Source organism: Eptatretus burgeri, chromosome 12 (genome assembly GCF_056783735.1).
Source record: "Eptatretus burgeri isolate ZD-2024b chromosome 12, Ebu_testis_v1, whole genome shotgun sequence".
In the NCBI taxonomy this organism is placed as follows: Eukaryota; Metazoa; Chordata; class Myxini; order Myxiniformes; family Myxinidae; genus Eptatretus; species Eptatretus burgeri.
Window position 1 is genome coordinate 38,559,242 of NC_140972.1, and position 19,039 is coordinate 38,578,280.

Consider the following 19,039-nt stretch of genomic DNA (forward strand, 5'->3'; position numbering starts at 1 on the left):
CCCTCCAAATCCACACTCAGCCTGTTCGGAAACGCCTCAGCTACCCTCTCATCCTTGAGCCTGCCAAAATCCAGCCAAGGCTGAGCTTATACCATTCTCCTGGATTTAAGCTGAAACTTCAGAGTTGTGACAACAAGCCTGTGGTCAGCATTGAGAAACTGAGCACTCTGGTAGTCCCTGCAGTTCTGGACCATCCTTCAGTGACGATCAACGAGCATATGGTCAATCTCGTTTGCCACACCAGCAGCGTTGGAATTCCAAATCCAGCGATGAGCCTGTGGGGGCTGAAACCATGAATCAGCCACTTGAAGTCCATGACCTCTTGCAAAGTCAAGGAATTTTGTGCTATTCTGGTTAACAGTTCCAGACCCATGAGGACTAACAAAAAATGTCTCATAACCATCGCTTTCAGTTGCAGTTGATGCATTGAAATCCCCAAGACTCGAAGAGTATCTCGCCTCGGGCACTGATCAACCACAGACTCGAGCGTGGCATAGAATGCATCCTTCATGGTGAGATCACTCGCCCCAGTCGGAGCAAAGACAGAGACCATGGAAATGACACTCAAGGAGTGACGAATCGTTAGTCTCATAATATGCTCATTAACCGGTGTTACCTCAATTTTCATTGGATTTAACTTAATGGACACAAATTCAGCAACTCCTTGGGCTTGGAAACCATCAGAGTGACCAGACTAATAGTTGGTGCAACCACCCACCATGATGTCGCCGCAATCCGGTCTTTGAACCTCAGAGTGTGCTGTAATACCGATGTTCAAACGCTTGACCTCAGATGATAACAGACAGGTGATCATCCTCTCTTCAGGATTGGACATTCCAGGCACCCACCGCAAGGGACCGTCTCAGGTTAACACAAGGAGATCGCCGTCTAGTGGACGACACCTCAGCACCACCCCGACACACACCACCACAATCTGACCCGGTAATGTTACCCCATGGTTTCCCTCCTCTCATCAAAGATTGGGAATCCCGAAGGCTTTGCCCCAATCCAGTCATCCGGTGAGTTTCCCTGATGGAGGACAGCGACACAGGAGGTAATCCCACGGAGTGGATCGTCACATTTCTTGTCTTCTCTCTCAGATTGGACAAGATTTCTTCTCTTCAGATTGGATTCCTTACATTCCCTTCATCGTTCGTTTCCTCTCTCTCTCCTCACACCACAAGTAAGTACACACACTTTTATTTAATACACACTGTGGTTTGACTCGATCTCTTCCTTCACACGTCAAGCAATCAAGACATGAAGTTCACTTACAGAACCTCAAACTTGCTCCCTCTCAAGGAGATCCCTCATCCCACAACCCTCAACCATTCACCCCATCAGAAACCTTCATGATGGCGATCACGTGACCGGACGATGTTTAGTCAGCATTGACCTGAGAGGAATCGGTTCTGTTCGTTTCCCCAAGATCGTTCTTGTTCACCTCAAACCCGCCCAATGCTCGCTCACCTTGAGCGGTGACAAGTGGGGTCCGACTCGAACGACAACCAGAGGTCGTGACTGAGAGGACAAACTTGAGAAACTCGAATGGGCGGGGCGAGGGAGGCGGAACGTTCATCTGTGCGCAGGCCCCGCCCAATGACGGAGGGGGAACATCAATCTGCGCGCAGGCCCCGCCCAATGACGGAGGGGGAACATCAATCTGTGCGCAGGCCCCGCCCAAATTTTCTCGAAGATTTTGAATTTACGTGAACAATGTTGAGGAAATCTCAATATGAACAAAAACAAAATTAATCCTTCTTCAACATCACGTGATTTGTCATAACATACAATAACATCCGGTTCAATCAAAGGTCATCACGTTCATTTCAGATGTTAATGTCACGATGATGTTTTCAAGGATTCAACAACAGCCAAATATTAACTGTTTATTACAGATGATGAAAACAAATACGTCATAACGTGGGAAGAAGGATGTGCCGACAACTCACGACTCGACCCACGTCCGCCATTCTGACCCAGCCCACCAGATTCCTCCCACATCTGACGTCACATCCTGTGACGTATTTATGTATTGTATATTTACATTGTACATTGTATATTTACATAATAACAGTCAAAATTACCGATAACAACACAGGAAGTGAATCCATGTCGTTCACACATTATTTATTAAAATACACAGTTTGGTGTTAAAATCAATTCTTCATCGAGATTTCGTGAGTGTGACGTGTGAGTGTTAATTATGGTTTTGTTTTCCAAGATAAAATGTGTTTATTTCATTTATCACTCGTTTTGGGATTCAAATGATATTATGTGTGTGATGTTAAAACCGAATGTGACAGTTGATCTGTCGATGACGTCACAGCCATTTGTCAACATCCGGGATCTCAATATTTGGCATGACGTCACTGATCATATTCCGTCCATATAACTTTTTGGGATATCGTGCCATATATCGTTTTTACCCCATCCCTGAATTGTGAAGAATCGGTGAAAAATTAAAATAAATTCTCCTCTCTGTATCTGGAACCGATCAATTCGTCGTCGTCAAACACCGAACCTCAACGTCACAGAGGTTGTGTGACGTCTCAATGATCATTCCAACGTTCGGGAACAGACAAGGTGGAGAGGTGATGGATGTGAAGCGTCAGTTGGAGGATCGAGCATCGACGAACAGGACAGAGATGTGGATTGTTACGGTGATCTTGGTGTTGTTCGTCCTTGGTGGGACATGGCGACCTCCGCTGCAGGTAAGTGGGGATTGTAAGGGATGGTGGAGTCGGGAAGGGACACAACACGGAAGGAGTGAGTTTATCAGGAGTTTGTGTGGTTTGATGTTAGAGAGAACAGGGGGTGTATTGTGAGTTTGTAACATCAGCAAGTTGTTCGTGTCCGCACGGGATTCCCCACACAGTACGGATGGAGGAGGGAAAAATACAAATGGCGTCTTGTATCATAGAGTCGGGAAGTTGTAACAATTCACATTTATTATGGGCCGGGGGACAGTAGGACCTCCCTTGCACCCCCTCCCCCCCACCCCGACCCCTCCTCCCACACCCCCCCCGCCCCACACCCCACACCCTCCCCACCCTGATACCAGTGTTCATAGTTGTCCCAAGTCTCAGAAAAATAACTCATTTTCACTCTGCTTTATCTGTTTCCATGGCAACCAATCAAAAATAGACGAATCTCACAAAGATCGGCAAAATGTCAACATCTCTGTCAAATATAAACATAAAATCACAAAGTTGGTGTCAAATTAAAGTTTATACATTTACGTATTAAAATATATTTTGTTTATGCAAATTAGCGTATTTGCATGTAAATTCAATTTGACGAAAACACAAGAATTCCCACAAAAATGCAAGAATTTCCATTTTCTTTACTTGTAATTACCACATGTCAGTTTTTTGTCAAAAAATCGTAACTTAAGTGTTACCAGATACAAGACAGGTTGGCAAAAATTATATTAAAATATTTTTGAATTTTTTTAAGTTGGCTAATTCGCATAAAATACAAAGCACAATGAATCATTCGAAAATCATGCAAAATCAGATTAATCAATAGAATGAATTACCTGGGCCTGATGTACATAACTGTGACTTATGATGTCTGTTGGTGTTTGAGGGAAACACAACTATTTTCTGTTTGAGTAAAAGTAGTGGAAATGATTTTAAATGCATTGATGTGCTCATTCGGATCCGCCATTATGGAAATTCTCATTTTCGTAAATATCTCAACTTCTGGTTCATGGACATTTGTAAATAAGGAATCTACACATGTTTGGAGGGTCAAGGAATAACGTGAACATATTTCCTTTGTTGTCAGAGATGGAGAATAATGTTTGGATAGCTTAATTACATGCAAAAATGGAAACAGCTTTATAAAGCAGAGTGAAGATGAGTTATTTTACTGGGAACATCTTTTTTCTGATACGTGGGAAATATACGTTGGTACTTTTCAAGTGGGATAAATAGGATACATTTGTAATTTTACAGGGAAACTGTAAAGGACATTTTCTGTTTTCTTCTGTGAGTTTGATTCCAATGTTATCGGATCCGAAGATTAAAAACTGTCGTCCTTGTGCACCACAACCAGGATATTTAGAGACCAAATTAAGTTGGCTGCCTTGTTCAGTGGCACTTTTTTGTGTAAGTCTATGATTCCTGGAGTAGCCTTCAAAAAGAGTAGTCCATTGTGTGTTGGTGCCCAGATTAAATCCCATATTTAATCTTCCTTGTCTGCCCTTTAAACGGTTGTGATACCTCATTGCCATGAGGATGTGATGAGGAATATAAAGAGAGTTTGTATTTGGTTGGAAACTGCAGGTTTCGGGATAAGTTTCCCCATTAGGTAAAGTTGGAATTTGTCGCTTCAAGGCAAAAGTTCCTTCATGGTCGTGTAGATGGAGGAATCTTCATGGTCGTGTTGATGGAGGAATCTTCATGGTCGTGTTGATGGAGGAACTTTCATGGTCGTGTAGATGGAGGAATCTTCACGGTCGTGTAGATGGAGGAATCTTCACGGTCATGTCGATGGAGGAATCTTCACGGTCGTGTCGATGGAGGAATCTTCACGGTCGTGTCGATGGAGGAATCTTCACGGTCGTGTAGATGGAGGAATCTTCACGGTCGTGTAGATGGAGGAATCTTCACGGTCGTGTAGATGGAGGAATCTTCACGGTCGTGTAGATGGAGGAATCTTCACGGTCGTGTAGATGGAGGAATTTTCATGGTGGTGTATATGGAGGAATCTTCATGGTCGTGTCGATGGAGGAATCTTCATGGTCGTGTCGATGGAGGAATCTTCATGGTCGTGTCGATGGAGGAATCTTCATGGTCGTGTCGATGGAGGAATCTTCATGGTCGTGTCGATGGAGGAATCTTCATGGTCGTGTCGATGGAGGAATCTTCATGGTCGTGTCGATGGAGGAATCTTCATGGTCGTGTCGATGGAGGAATCTTCATGGTCGTGTCGATGGAGGAATCTTCATGGTCGTGTAGATGGAGGAATCTTCATGGTCGTGTAGATGGAGGAATCTTCATGGTCGTGTAGATGGAGGAATCTTCATGGTCGTGTAGATGGAGGAATCTTCATGGTCGTGTAGATGGAGGAATCTTCATGGTCGTGTAGATGGAGGAATCTTCATGGTCATGAAGCTGGAGGAATCTTCATGGTCGTGTTGATGGAGGAATCTTCATGGTCCTGGAGTTGGAGGAATCTTCATCGTCGTGTAGATGGAGGAATCTTCATGGTCATGAAGCTGGAGGAATCTTCATGGTCATGAAGCTGGAGGAATCTTCATGGTCATGAAGCTGGAGGAATCTTCATGGTCGTGGAGATGGAGGAATCTTCATGGTCGTGTAGATGGAGGAATCTTCATGGTCGTGTAGATGGAGGAATCTTCATGGTCATGAAGCTGGAGGAATCTTCATGGTCGTGTTGATGGAGGAATCTTCATGGTCCTGGAGTTGGAGGAATCTTCATGGTCGTGTAGATGGAGGAATCTTCATGGTCATGAAGCTGGAGGAATCTTCATGGTCATGAAGCTGGAGGAATCTTCATGGTCATGAAGCTGGAGGAATCTTCATGGTCATGAAGCTGGAGGAATCTTCATGGTCATGAAGCTGGAGGAATCTTCATGGTCGTGGAGATGGAGGAATCTTCATGGTCGTGTAGATGGAGGAATCTTCATGGTCGTGTAAATGGAGGAATCTTCATGGTCGTGTAAATGGAGGAATCTTCATGGTCGTGTTGATGGAGGAATCTTCATGGAATGCTCTTCTCGTTGGTGGACATGAAAGATCCCAAGGTGTTTCTTGCAAAGACTCGACGAGTTATCGCCAGCATTCTGAACAAATCACAAATTGCTTCCCAAACTCTCTTGTTAAACTGTGCTTGACAAGCATGGTCATGAAACCAATATACCCAGTGTGAGTTCAACACCTTCATCCTGCAGAGGATTGAAAACAGGCTGATGATGATAATGATGATGATGATTATGATGATGATGATGATGATTATAACAGCTGGAAAATATAACCTCCTTTCACCTTCAGTGAAAGCTGTTCACGATTTTGGGTGATCTTGACCTTTGCCGTTTGATCAAAAAAAAAACATTTAATTCTGCTTCTACCTTTTAATTGGTGAACCAATTCAGTAACCCAATATGCTAATTCTTAAAATTTCAGATCAATTGCATGAAAATTAGTGATTTTATGTGATGCTGAACTTTGACCTTTTGACCAAAACATTAATTTATTTTCTCCATATTCTCATGAGAAAGTTATGCTGAAAATTTAATGACAAAGCTCAAATGGTAAATTGGAATTTCAGGTGAATTGCATTAAATTGATGATTTTCGGTGAATTTGACCTTTTCACAAAATTTTTTTTTTCTTCTCCATATTCTAATATTCTAATAATAAAGCTTTCTTGAAAATTTGATTTAAAAATTTCAAATTGTAACAAAGTTACGGACCGGACGCACGCACGCACACACACGTGATTGCAAAACCCCACCTTCCACTGCGTGAGGGACGGGTTAATAGACTTTTCTCCTCTCCCTGCCCTTTTTTCCTTGTCCATAGATTTTCGAGAAAAACGCTGTGGAGGAATCAGTGGTCTCCAAACTTCGTGACGTCGTGTTCGTCACAATTGGCATCTTTTTATTTGTCATCGTAACATCATTTAAACCATCTTCCTGGTTCAATCGACAGAGGAAGCACAAAAAAAAGCTCCACATTCACTGGTAAGGAAGACAAGTGACGTTTTCATCAATGTGATCCTTGCTTCATCCATAAGGGCAGTAAATGTAGAAATGGTCTGTGGAGTCGAAAGGATCGTGGTCGGGGGGGGGGGGGTTGGAGGGGGGTCCTTAGGGTTTTGGTTGTCTTCGGAGTCTGAAAGTTTTTTGGGTGGGTGGTGGGTCTTCAAGGTCATGAGGAGTCTCAAGCACCTGAAGGATTTCAACATATCTTTGAGTTCTCAAGGTCCTTGGGGATCTTAGGGGTCTTTGAGAGTACAAAGGGGTCTTCAGGTGTCAAGGGGTTTAAAGGTAGCGAGGGGTCTGGAACATGCATGCATGGCTCCTATTATGCAGTGGCCTGCAAAGGTATTCAACCCTCCCAGGTTTCACATGTTGATGCCACCTGAGCTTATTTCTTGATGCTTTCAAATCAAACTTAATATGTCATCTTAACAAACTATTCCGAAGTGATAAAACTAAAAAATGCAGATAAAATGTGAACAAGTCAGATTAACAGAGAAAACTATAAAGGCATTCGGTGGAGCTCATACCTCCACAAGGCTGATTAGTTTATGTTTTGTATCCCATTGATAGGCCAGATCTGGATTCGGACCTCAACTAAAATTTAATTGGCTTCTTCTTATCACATTACCAACTCATCCACCAAATTTTGGCCGAATCCGTGCAAATTTTTGAAATATCACTCTTGTACATCGGTTTTGCCTGATGATTCAACAGTGAAGAATCACTTAAAAATACTCTGATCTGGATCCGGATTAAATCTTCACCAAAATCGAAATGAATACTTCCTCGTTACATACCAAACCTCTCCACCAAGTTTCGTCCAAATTCATCCACAACTTTTTGAGATAACCTTCTATCCGTCGTTTTTGGCCAATCACTCAATGGCGCAGAATCACTTGGAAAACTATTGCATCCAGATCCGGATAGGGATCATCACCAAAATCTAATCATATTGTCCGGATCACATACCCAAGCTCTCCAACAAATTTCGTCCAAATCCGTCAACAACTTTTTGAGATATTTTGTTCATAAACAAACAAACAGATGGGGGTGAAAACATAACCTCCATCCACCTTTGTTGGCATGGGTAATCAGATGATTCTCAGTTGCATAAGCATTCAACCCCTTTGCCCAAGTAACCCTAAATCACTTCAGGAGAAAATTATTGGTTTGAAAGGTTTCAAAATAAGTGCACAGTAATAGGTTTCATGTGCATGTCATCAGTGATTTAACTAAAAAATTAATCTCCTTCACTTATCTCAGGAGTTTTGACGTGCAACTCACTTGGTCAACCAACAAGGCAAACATGAGGATTTATATATGGGGTACTGAGGGGTCTCAGGAGTCTAAAGGGTCCAAAGGTTTCAAAAGTACCTTCCAATAGTACTTGTAATAGACGCAGTCACGGTCCAACTTACATTTAAACATGACATGTTGAAAGTATTTAATCACGTGGGTTAGTCGGTGGACATGCACTTGCTCCATTCTACTGGGTGGACAATAAATAACTGACACATTTATATTTCATGTTGAAATAGAAATTTAATAGAAAATGAGGATATTCATATATATATATATTTAAACAAAACAGCCCTTCCAGGGGAATACTTCAGCTTATTATTACTCCTTGATCCTCAAAATAACACCCTTAAAGTGACCACCATTTTCCTATATGTCTTGACGCACACGAACAGCAATGTTTTGCATCATTTTCCTGAAGGTTTCAAGTGGAATAAAGGTTCGTTCCTCTTCAATTTGCTTCCATAAGTCTTGAATAGTCCTTGCTCTTGTCTGGTAGGCAGTTGATTTAAGGTACCTCCACAAGAAGAAATCAAGCGCTGTTAAATCCAGACTTCTGGCTGGCCATGGAACATCTCCAGATCATGAAATGAGATGATCGAGGAAAAGGTCCTTCAGGAATGACATTGATGCACAAGCAGAATGAGCAGTTGCCCCACCTTGTTGGAACCAGGTTTAACCATCAAATCCCAAGTTCCTTAGTTTTGGAGCAAGAAAGTATCTTATCATTTCTTTGTCGCTCAAGTATCACCGCAACAGTTGCTCCATTGGCAGCTGAAAAATAATATGGCCCAATGACTCCAGCATAAGAAATGCCGCACCACACTGTGACACGTTTGCCATGTAAAGGTTGTTGGTGGAACTGCTCAGGATTTTCTTCCACCCCGAATCGAGTGTTCTGCTTGTTAACAAAACCTGGAAGCTCAAAATTAGCTTCATCTGACATGATTATTTATTTCAATAAACCTGCCATCTTCCTCGAACATCTGAAGAAATGTGCCACACAATTACATCCTTCTTTGTCAATCATCTTAACTAAGTTCTTGAACCATTTGAACCTGGTCGGGAAACCTCTGCCAGACCTCAATGCCAGACATGAGATCAGAGCCATCTCTTAGACATATCGTGTGCTTTTGATACGGTCTGGCACCCTGCCCTGCTCAACAAACTCTCTTCCTCTGGTATCCACGGCAATCTCCACTCATGGCTCGCAGACTTCCTCTCCTGAAGCAGTCAACGTATGGCCCTCAATTTAATTCTCTCATCCGCTTTTCCTGTCCAGGCTGGAGTTCTTCAAGGCAGTCTTCTGGGCCCAGTGCATTTTCTGGTTTTCATCAATGATCTCTCCAACTCTGAAAAATCCTATTTATCTCTTTGCTGATGACTCCACCATCTGCTGTACCATGTCATCAATCAGACCGGCAAGCAGGAGCCTCTTCACTCTGTAAATCTGGATAAAATCACACGCTGGTCCAACACGTGGAACATGCCTTTCAATACTTACAAATTTTACACTCAACATCACTCCAAAAGGACCATCTGGAACCACCCACCCTCCCTCCCCATCTACTTTCTCAACAATCCTCTTGAAGAAGTCCTTTATTTAAAGTTTTTGGTCTCACTATCTGCCATGATCTCTCCTGGGAAAGCAACATCTCCAAGCTGGCCTCCAAAGCCAGTCGCCGATTGGGCATCCTCCATCGTGCAAAGTCCGTCATTGGCATACCTGACCTCCTGACCATGTACAAAGCTTTCATCCTCCACAGTCTGATGGAGTACTTCTCTTCCCTCTGGGCTGGTGCTCCCACCTCTCACCTTTCTCAGCTGTTTCACACTGTGGAAACCAAGGCATTTCGGATCATTGGTATCTCCCATGATGAGGCTGAGTCTTTGGGTCTCTCATTCTCACACCAGAGGCAGGTCTTCTCCAGTCTCCTCTCCGACCTCCCCCCCGGATCTGTCTGCTTTCTGCACCGCCCATATTACTGCAGGGAGCTCATGGTCCACCAGCAACCCCCTTCTGGGAAAACTACCAAAATCACGAATCACTGCTCACCTTCTTTCTTTTATTCCTCTTTTTTTCCAGCTTTAGAGCAAACTCCCACACACTCATGAATCCCACTCTTCCCTTCAGGTTTTAAAAACAGCTGTTCACCACCATCTCTTATCTTGCCCTATCCAAAACCACGATCTTGTCCATGATCTTTTCATGATCCCCGTTAATCCACCCAAGCCTCCCTCCTTCAAATTCCCTGCCTTCCTTCCTGAAAGTCCCTGTAGTCATGTAAGATGTTCAGTAATGAAGTCATGTATGATGTACAGTAATGAAGTCATGTTCAGTAATTGTATTTTTTCATCAAGCGATTTTCAACAATCATCAATGATACATGACTTCATGACTGTGCATCATACATCTTGTTTACCCCGTGTACCCCGCTCCATCCCTCTCCCTTCCACAGATCTCCTCATATCTCTGTTTCCCACTGTTTTGTGCTTCCTCTCCCGTCCCTCTTGTCTCCTGGTCACTTTGTTATGTGTTCTGTGTGTGAGCTCTTCTCTGAGCCTTTACATTGCATAATAAATAAATAAATAAATAACAAGCTTCAAACACAAATGTAATGTTGTTCGGTGATCGAACCCTTATGGGTCGACAAGTGTGCGTACGTCAAAGCCACACTGTCAGCCCAGGTCGTATCTTCATACACTGTAAAACAAACTGCGATTCCATGTTGTATTTATACATTTAAAAGGTATCTCGTTTGGTGTTATGCTTTTCTTCTGGTTCAATGTTGAGCTTTTCCTGCATGCAGAGCTTTTAAAACACAGTGTGGGAAGCGGCCGCCGGATATGGGAGACAGCCGAACGTCTAACCATACAAACACACAAACAGACACCACACTTCACATTATGTAATAGATACTGTGCTTCATTTTAGCTCGAACTGACAAGTATTGTGTTTGTTTCTTGCAGTTTTGGATGTGGCCGGAGACATTTAAAGAACATGGGGAAGAAAGAGCAGCCGTTGCTCGAGGAAGTTCCAAAAAACAAAGCCTTGGAGATGCAGAATGTGAAGGAACAGGAGGATGAAAGAACAAAGTTGTGGCTGAGAGAGCATGAAAAACTACAGGAAAGGGGTGAAAAGTTGCACCAAAAAGAGGAAGAACTGAAGGAAAGAGAACTCCTCATTCAGCTTGGAGAGCAAACAGTTCAGGGAAAAGTTGTGCAACAAAAATATGAGGAAGAGGAATGGAAAAAAGAGAAGGAAATGCAGAAAGAAATAGAGGAAGAACAGCAGAGGAAAAGCAAGGAAGAGGAACTGAGGAAAAAAGATGAGGAGGAGCAAATGGAAAAACATGATGAAGAGAAAAAGAAAAAAAACTCTTCAGAGTGGAGACGAATAGAAGAGGAAGTTCGGAGAGAACTCGAAGAATTTGAAAAATGGAGGGAATCGGTGTATCAGGAGCATGCACGTAGACACCTTGAGATCGAACAAAAAGAGCAAGAGGTGTTAAAGAGTGAGCATGTGGTGGAGAAATTACAGAAAGGGATTTCTGAACTCGAGGAAATGGAGTGGGAAAAACGGGCACGATTCGAAAAAGGAAGGTGTTAAAAGAAGGGGAAATAAAACATCGAGAGATTGAGACATGCCAACAAGAGAAGGAGATGAGAGAACGAGAAAAGGATGTTGAGGAAATGGCGAGAGTGATGTACCAACGAGAAGAGGAGGAGCGGAGGGAACAAGAGAGATTTTTGGAGAGAAAAAAAATAAAAGAGGAAGATTTTTTCCTTCGAGAGAAAGAGGCACATCAGCTGGAGCAGGGGATTAATAAGAGGGAAAACGATGTGCGCACACGGGAATACGAGGTGTGGAAAAGTGAGGAAAGGGAGGAAACACGACGAGAGCAGGAAGTACAGAGACGAGTCGAATGTGAAAAGCAGAAACAACTCGAACAAGAAAAGAATCGAGGAGTTGAACGGGAAAAAGAGTCGGCAATGGATCAAGAACTCGAGAAACCCTTTCAGAAATCCGACGAGACCAAAAAGGAGGGGAAAGCGAGTCTTGATGTGGAGGACACAGAACATGTGGAAAAACTTGCTGATGGGAAAGTGCATCAACAGCAAAAACAGAATGAGACTTCCCAAGAGTGGTCTCAGAAATGGAATGACAAGCAACGGCTGAAGCAGCAACAGAAACAGTTGTTCAAAAAGCAAATGAAGAAACAAAGCAAGGCAGCAGAGAAAAGTGTTTGGGTTGAAAGGAAACCCCACGGTGTTCACGGGACGCAGCAACAACAGAATCCTCGCCATGATCACGGCCTCCAACAACAGCAACAACATACACACCACATTGTTGAAGAGTTGCAGCAACAACAGAAGCCTCCCCGTGATAATGAAGCAAAACAGCAGCAACAACAGCCACAGCATGTTGTTCAAGGGTTCCAGCAGGAACAAAAACCTTGCGATAATCAAGGGCTGAAACATCAGCAGAAGCAGCAAGGTGTTGATGGGCCACACCATATTCAGGACCTTCAACAGGTAAACATCCATCAGTACTTTGTCGATGAAGGGATGAACATTCTGGGTACAAACACAGCTATCCTCAAGATGAAGACCTGAAGTTGAAATAGATTTTAGCATTTAGTCTTTTATAAACATTGCTGGAAATACTTCCTTTGATGAAGAAGAATATCATTGATTGTGAAGATAATTGTAATTATAATTTTAGTGGGAAAGGTAACTTATTGCTGCGGTCATCCCCATGCAGGATAGATCGCAATAATTTTAACTCCCTTGATTGGATGAGATCAAATAATTCACCTTTTCATTGGCTACCTGTTCTATCAGTGCATTTCCTTCTGTGCCACATCCTGAACAAGTTATCAAACTGATGAACACAAAAATATATTTAATCTTTCATATTTTTATTGTTTTTCCAAAGACCCCTCAGAAGAGGGGCCCGTTCCCTCCACCACCACCCAAGTACAAGAAACCATCTTACCGGCTGGAACGTAAGTTACCAAGATCTTGCCTTACATTACAAAATATTCCAAACTTTATCTAAATTACATGTTCTTCACCTCCATCGTGTCCCATTTGGTCTGTGCTTCAGTAGTGTTGAGAACAAATGAATATATTGTTTCACTGGAAGCCAGACAAGCACCAAACAATTATTCCAATCAGTGGAAGTCTGGAATGAGTGTTAACATATCCATAAAGAAGTCGTTGTGAACACCAAGATGTTCATTAAAATTAATTGTTTGAAAAATCAAATCTTTGCAATCCCACCTTCAATCATCGACGGGTGACTCGAGCTGCCTCCCACGAAGCAGTCCATCCTGGTTCGCTTCGACGTCATCAGATGAGGTTTTGTTATTTCAGTTTGTGCAGTAAGTGGGGATTTGTGAGCTCTGTATGAAGCACAGAAATGATGGACCAAATTGCCTCAATTCCCTTGTTCGGTGACACAGTGGGATTTGGTGATGAAGAAAATCAAGATGTGAAAGTGGAGGGGAAGGTGAAATAAAACATGAACTGAAATGCACAAAATGAGGGAGAGGGAGAAGCACAGAGAGATCGAGAGAGAGATATTCATTCCAGGATTGTGTTGGAAGGCAGAATAATGATGGAGATTATGATGACAATGCTCTTGAGTGATTTTGACTTCCTTTTGTTGATGTTTGTGTGCAGAGGAAGAAGTCCTCGTGATGCCCGCTGGAGAGGAGGATGCCATGTTTGGGAGTGACTCTCTCATCACTCCATCATATAAGCTCTCCAGAAATGCAAAAGATACACCAGGCTCATGCAGATGGCCGATTCAAAATTTTTCAACTGAACGGTGTCCAGAACTAAGGTACGATAAACACTCTGGACTTATTTCATCAACTGAATCCTTTTTTGTCCATGTTTGTCAATCTGTCACTTCCTTGTTAAGACGATCATGATGAGAACTTAATAACTATGACTGTGGAAAATTTAATAATTCAAATGAATACATAAAGAAGGTGAGGTCCCTCCCTGATTCACACAATCAATGCCAATCATGAAGGGAACTACAGATATGTACACTTGGTGTTCATTCCTGGACATCATGCGTGACCTTGTTACTGAACATCATACATGACTTCATTACTGTCCATCATACATGACTTCATTACTGTCCATCATACATGACTTCATTACTGTACATCATACATGACTTCATAACTGCACATCATACATGACTTCATCACTGTACATCATACATGACTTCATCACTGTACATCATACATGACTTCATTACTGTACATCATACATGACTTCATTACTGTACATCATCGTGTATATATATATATATATTGCTGTAAATACTTCCTTTAATGGAGAAGAATATCCTTAATTGTGAACATAATTGTTACGATAATTTTGGTGGGAAAGTTACCTTCTTGGCACAGTCATCCCCATGTCGGATAGATCACAAGAATTTTAACTCATCTTGATTTAACTCTCCCCCCATCTCTCTGCCCCCTCTCTCATCCAGCAGCGTCGTCTGATATTTCAGATAATTTGTTCAAATTTGCATAAAAGCACCGAAATGGGTACACATGTAGAATAACTAGTACGTGCCCGTAAAAAATAATAATAATAAGAAAAAAATTATAATAAATAATTATTCAAACCGCGAGCAACAAACAACAACCACACAGGCCGTTTCTTCGCTCTCGCGTGCCTGTAAGGGCGTGGCCCGGATTTTCACATATTATTCGCAATTTAGTTTTAATACCCAATTATTCAATTAGCGCCAACGTATTTTACCTTTTTACAATGTCGTGGCAAGGAAAAACAAAAAGAGAAGAGAAGAGAGAGAAAAAAATTTACTTCCTGGTTCGGAGCATACCAGCACTCTGATGTTACCGAAATTTATACACCGTCTAACATGAAAACGATCATAACTTGGGGCATTGTGTTTATCTATAAATGCGCAAAAGAAATTGAGAAATTATTAGAATACATGAAGTCATCATTATCCGGAAGCCCGTATGTTGTAACCTGTAATGGGGAACGCGGCTGAGCTTCCCTTCCCCATCGGCCACGCCCACACAACAACGTGTCTCTTCATTGGTTTGGTAAATAAATAGCCGTAACTTGGGAAGCACTTGTCCGATTAATATCAAACCTTGAAAAGGCACATCCTCAGGTCGAAAGCAGTATATCTGGCAAGTTTCAATTCGATCGGACCAGGGGTTCTCAAGAAACAGCGGTCACACCCCCACTCACACACACACACACACACACACACACACACACACACACACACACACACACACACACACACACACACACACACACACACACACACACACACACACACAGCTGTAATTATAGATGGATGTATGCTGACCAAGGCACAATCTCGGGTGGCTCCATATCTCGAATTGCTCGGAATACATTATTCTACATGTGTACCAATTTTCGTACTTTTATGTAAATTTGAACAATCGGTTTGCTATGCTGCAGTCCGACTCTTTGTATTCCCTCTCTTTATTTTCATGTGGTATCCAAGGACATCTCCACTCATGGCTCGCATACTTCCTCTCCTGTCGCAGCCAACGTGTGGTCCTTAATAGAGTTCTCTCATCCCCTCATCCTGTCCAGGCTGAAGTTCCTCAAGGCAGCATTCTGGGCCCTGGTGTTTTTCTGGTTTTCATCAATGTTCTCTCCAACTCTGGAAAATCCTCCTCATCTCTTTGCTGATGACTCCACCCTCTGCCGTACCATCTGTCATCCCTCATTTCAGCAAGCAGCAGCCTCTTCGCTCTCTGCAGATCTGGATATAATCACAAGCTGGTCAAACATGTGGAGCACGTCCTTCAATTCTGACAAATCTCACACTCTCACTATGTCTCTCCGAAAGGACCGTTTAGAGGCCCCCCCCCCCCCATCGACTTTCTCAACAAACCTCTGGAAGGACTTTGTCAATCAGAAATCTGCTTCGTTTTTCCAACATCCTTCACTCCTTCCAGCTTACCAAACCCACTTGCAGATTCCCTGAGAAGAACTTCAATCAATATCGAATTCAAATCCTGTTCTTAAACCATTGACTGTAAAAATTATTTTAAATTTCTCTTCTCATTGCTCGACCTGAAGGAAGGTTCCTTTCCAAAAGCATCTTTCCTTGTTTCTCCAACCTTGGTTTTTCATTTCACTCCAACATCCAATCCTCCACTCTTCAATTATTTCAGTACGAGAAGCAAGCATCGCAACAATGACTGCATTCTGCCCCCCCCCCGTACCTGCGATCTCACAGTCATTGTGTTGTACTTCAGTCAGTTGTCCGTCTTATTTGGTTCAGAAGGACACAGGTCAAGCCGATGAAACCTTTGCCGCCCCTGTGTGAAGCGGGGCCATCGCCGTAAAATACAAAACACACAGGAAATGGCGCTTTGTGTTGAGGCGCGGCGGTGATGGTCATGTTTAACCCTTGACCAGTTAAAGATCCCCGGGGGTTAAAGACAGCACGGTAAGCCTTGATCTCATTTGCTGTTTCTCACCTGTCTCTCTCTTTCTCTTTCCTCCAGCCCGCTCCTCTCCCCCCCCGCACACCTTCCCTCTCTCCCCAATCTCCCCCTCCGTCCCTCTACCTACCCCTATCTCTCTGCCCCCTCTCTTAGTATTTTCCTGTGGTATCCAAGGACATCTCCACTCATGGCTCGCAGACTTCCTCTCCTGTCGCAGCCAACGTGTGGTCCTTCATGGAGTTCTCTCATCTCCTCATCCTGTCCAGGCTGGAGTTCCTCAAGGCAGCGTTCTGGGCCCTGTTATTTTTCTGGTTTTCATTAATGATCTCTCTGGAAAATCCTCTTTATCTCTTCGCTGAGGACTCCACTGTTTGCCGTACCATCTGTCATCCATCATATCAGCAAGCAGCAGCCTCTTCGCTTTCTGCAGATTTGGATAAAATCACAAGCTGGTCCAACACGTGGAGCATGTCCTTCAACTCTGACAAATCTCACACTCTCACTATGTCTCTCCAAAAGCACCGTTAGGAACCCCCCCTCCCCCATCTACTTTCTCAACAATCCTCTGGAAGAAGTCCTTTTCTTTCAAGCTTCTCGGTCCCACTATCTGCCATGATCTTTCCAAGGAAAGCCATATTTCCAACCTGGCCTCCAAAGCCAGTCACCGACTGGGAATCCTCCATCGTGCAAAGTCCTTCCTCAGCCCACCTGAGCTCCTGACTACATACAAAGCTTTTATCTGCAGCCTGATGGAGTACTGCTCTCCCCTCTGGGCTGGTGCTCCAGCCTCTCACCTTTCTCGGCTTCACCCTGTGGAAACCAAGGCATTTCGGATCATTGGTATCTCCCACGATGAGGCTGTCTTTGGCCTCTCACTCTCTCACTGCAGGCAAGTCGGTGGTCTTTCTGTCCTCTCTGGTCTCGCCCCCTCCCCGATCTGTCTGCAATTTGTCCCCATCATATTTCCGCAGGGCGCTCAAGGTCTGCCAACAACCCCCTTCTGGAAAAATACCAAAATCACGAATCACTGCTCACCTTCACTCTTTTATTCCTCTTTTTTCCCGCCTTTGGAATAAACTCCAAAACTCTGTTTAATCCCATTCTTCCCTCCAAACCTCCAAAACAACTGTTCACCACCACCTCTTATCTTTCCCCATCCAAATCCTCAATCTTTTCTTACCCCGTTAATCCACCTCAAACCCACCTTATTCAAATTCCCTGCTTTTCTTCCTGAAAGTCCCTGTGGTGTCCATCTTGTATACCCCATGTTCCCTTCCACAGATCTCTGAATGTCGCTGTTCCCCACTGTTTTGTCCTTCCCTCTCCCATTACCAGACCCCTTGGCTTGGCGTTGAGCAGGCCAAAAAACACAGCGCCTTCAGGCCTAGCTACATAACCTAGGTACGCCTTCAGACCCCAGAGAGTGAGGTGGCCGAGGATAGCCTGATGAAGGATATAATTAAATAAGGCTGTTCATTACGTATGTTAAAAAGGGGTGTTTTCCATCCACTGGGGCTATACTCTGTGCAGAGTGTTGGTGCTGCCTACGCAGACCCCTTGGCTATTGGACACAATCCTGGATGGGTCACCACTCCGTCACAGTATACCAGCAAGCTGGCACTCTTTTTGATGACCTAGGAAGGATGACAGGCTGAGTCTACCCTACCTGGTATTAATTCAACAGCCGATTTGAGTTGTCTCATGCCCCCCTTGCTGTGTGTTGCGTGTTAGCTCTCATACGAGCCTCAACAAGGTCCACAAAAAAAATCATTGTGGCCTGTTAAGTCAAGGCACAGTTGAGCAGGCCAAAAAACACAGCGCCTTCAGGCCTAGCTACATAACCTAGGGTACGCCTTCAGACCCCAGAGAGTGAGGTGGCCGAGGATAGCCTGATGAAGGATATAATTAAATAAGGCTGTTCATTACGTATGTTAAAAAGGGGTGTTTTCCATCCACTGGGGCTATACTCTGTGCAGAGTGTTGGTGCTGCCTACGCAGACCCCTTGGCTATTGGACACAATCCTGGATGGGTCACCACTCCGTCACAGTATACCAGCAAGCTGGCACTCTTTTTGATGACCTAGGAAGGATGACAGGCTGAGTCTACCCTACCTGGTATTAATTCAACAGCCGATTTGGGTTTGAACTCAAGATCATGGGATCCCAAGCCCACAACCCTCACCATTAAGTCAACACCAGGCATAATAATACACAGTAGGTTCAATTTTCCAACAATTCTAGAATGTTATTGTCAACGGGCCTGTCAATACTGACCCCTTACGCCATAGCTACAGCTTCATGAATAGCCAAAATCAAAAGGAGCCATGATCAAGCGGTTAGCGCAATTCTTCCTTCACCCGGTCCTCTGGTCAGAATTGCTCATCCAGCCGGTCGCTTGAGGTACCGCACACGATCCGACACAATGCCGACGTGACAAAAGAGGATCTTCATCTCGTCTCGGTCTGTCAGAGACTGTTACACAATACACGAGTGTTGACGACACTGTTTTC

The 19,039-nt window shown here is 43.6% G+C and overlaps 2 protein-coding genes across 2 annotated transcripts; both read left to right on the top strand.

Moving 5' to 3' along the window:
* Positions 1 to 2,133: 2,133 nt before the first annotated feature.
* LOC147015443 (uncharacterized) lies at positions 2,134 to 11,644 on the top strand. Its single transcript, XM_085849107.1, has 3 exons — positions 2,134 to 2,714; positions 6,554 to 6,714; positions 11,005 to 11,644. The coding sequence occupies exons 1-3, from the start codon at positions 2,556 to 2,558 to the stop codon at positions 11,642 to 11,644; spliced, it is 960 nt and encodes a 319-aa protein (XP_085705233.1). The 5' UTR covers positions 2,134 to 2,555.
* On the top strand, positions 11,644 to 17,925 carry LOC147015444 (uncharacterized). Its single transcript, XM_085849108.1, has 4 exons — positions 11,644 to 12,570; positions 12,974 to 13,043; positions 13,723 to 13,885; positions 17,865 to 17,925. The coding sequence occupies exons 1-4, from the start codon at positions 11,698 to 11,700 to the stop codon at positions 17,923 to 17,925; spliced, it is 1,167 nt and encodes a 388-aa protein (XP_085705234.1). The 5' UTR covers positions 11,644 to 11,697.
* Positions 17,926 to 19,039: the final 1,114 nt, after the last annotated feature.

Coding starts and splice junctions, on each gene's coding strand:
- LOC147015443 (XM_085849107.1), top strand. CDS start 2,556: ATGATCATTCCAACGTTCGGGAACAGACAAGGTGGAGAGGTGATGGAT. Junction 2,715..6,553: donor CATGGCGACCTCCGCTGCAG/GTAAGTGGGGAT, acceptor CCTTGTCCATAG/ATTTTCGAGAAAAACGCTGT. Junction 6,715..11,004: donor AAAAAGCTCCACATTCACTG/GTAAGGAAGACA, acceptor TGTTTCTTGCAG/TTTTGGATGTGGCCGGAGAC.
- LOC147015444 (XM_085849108.1), top strand. CDS start 11,698: ATGAGAGAACGAGAAAAGGATGTTGAGGAAATGGCGAGAGTGATGTAC. Junction 13,044..13,722: donor ACCATCTTACCGGCTGGAAC/GTAAGTTACCAA, acceptor GTTTGTGTGCAG/AGGAAGAAGTCCTCGTGATG. Junction 13,886..17,864: donor GAACGGTGTCCAGAACTAAG/GTACGATAAACA, acceptor TCCCATTACCAG/ACCCCTTGGCTTGGCGTTGA.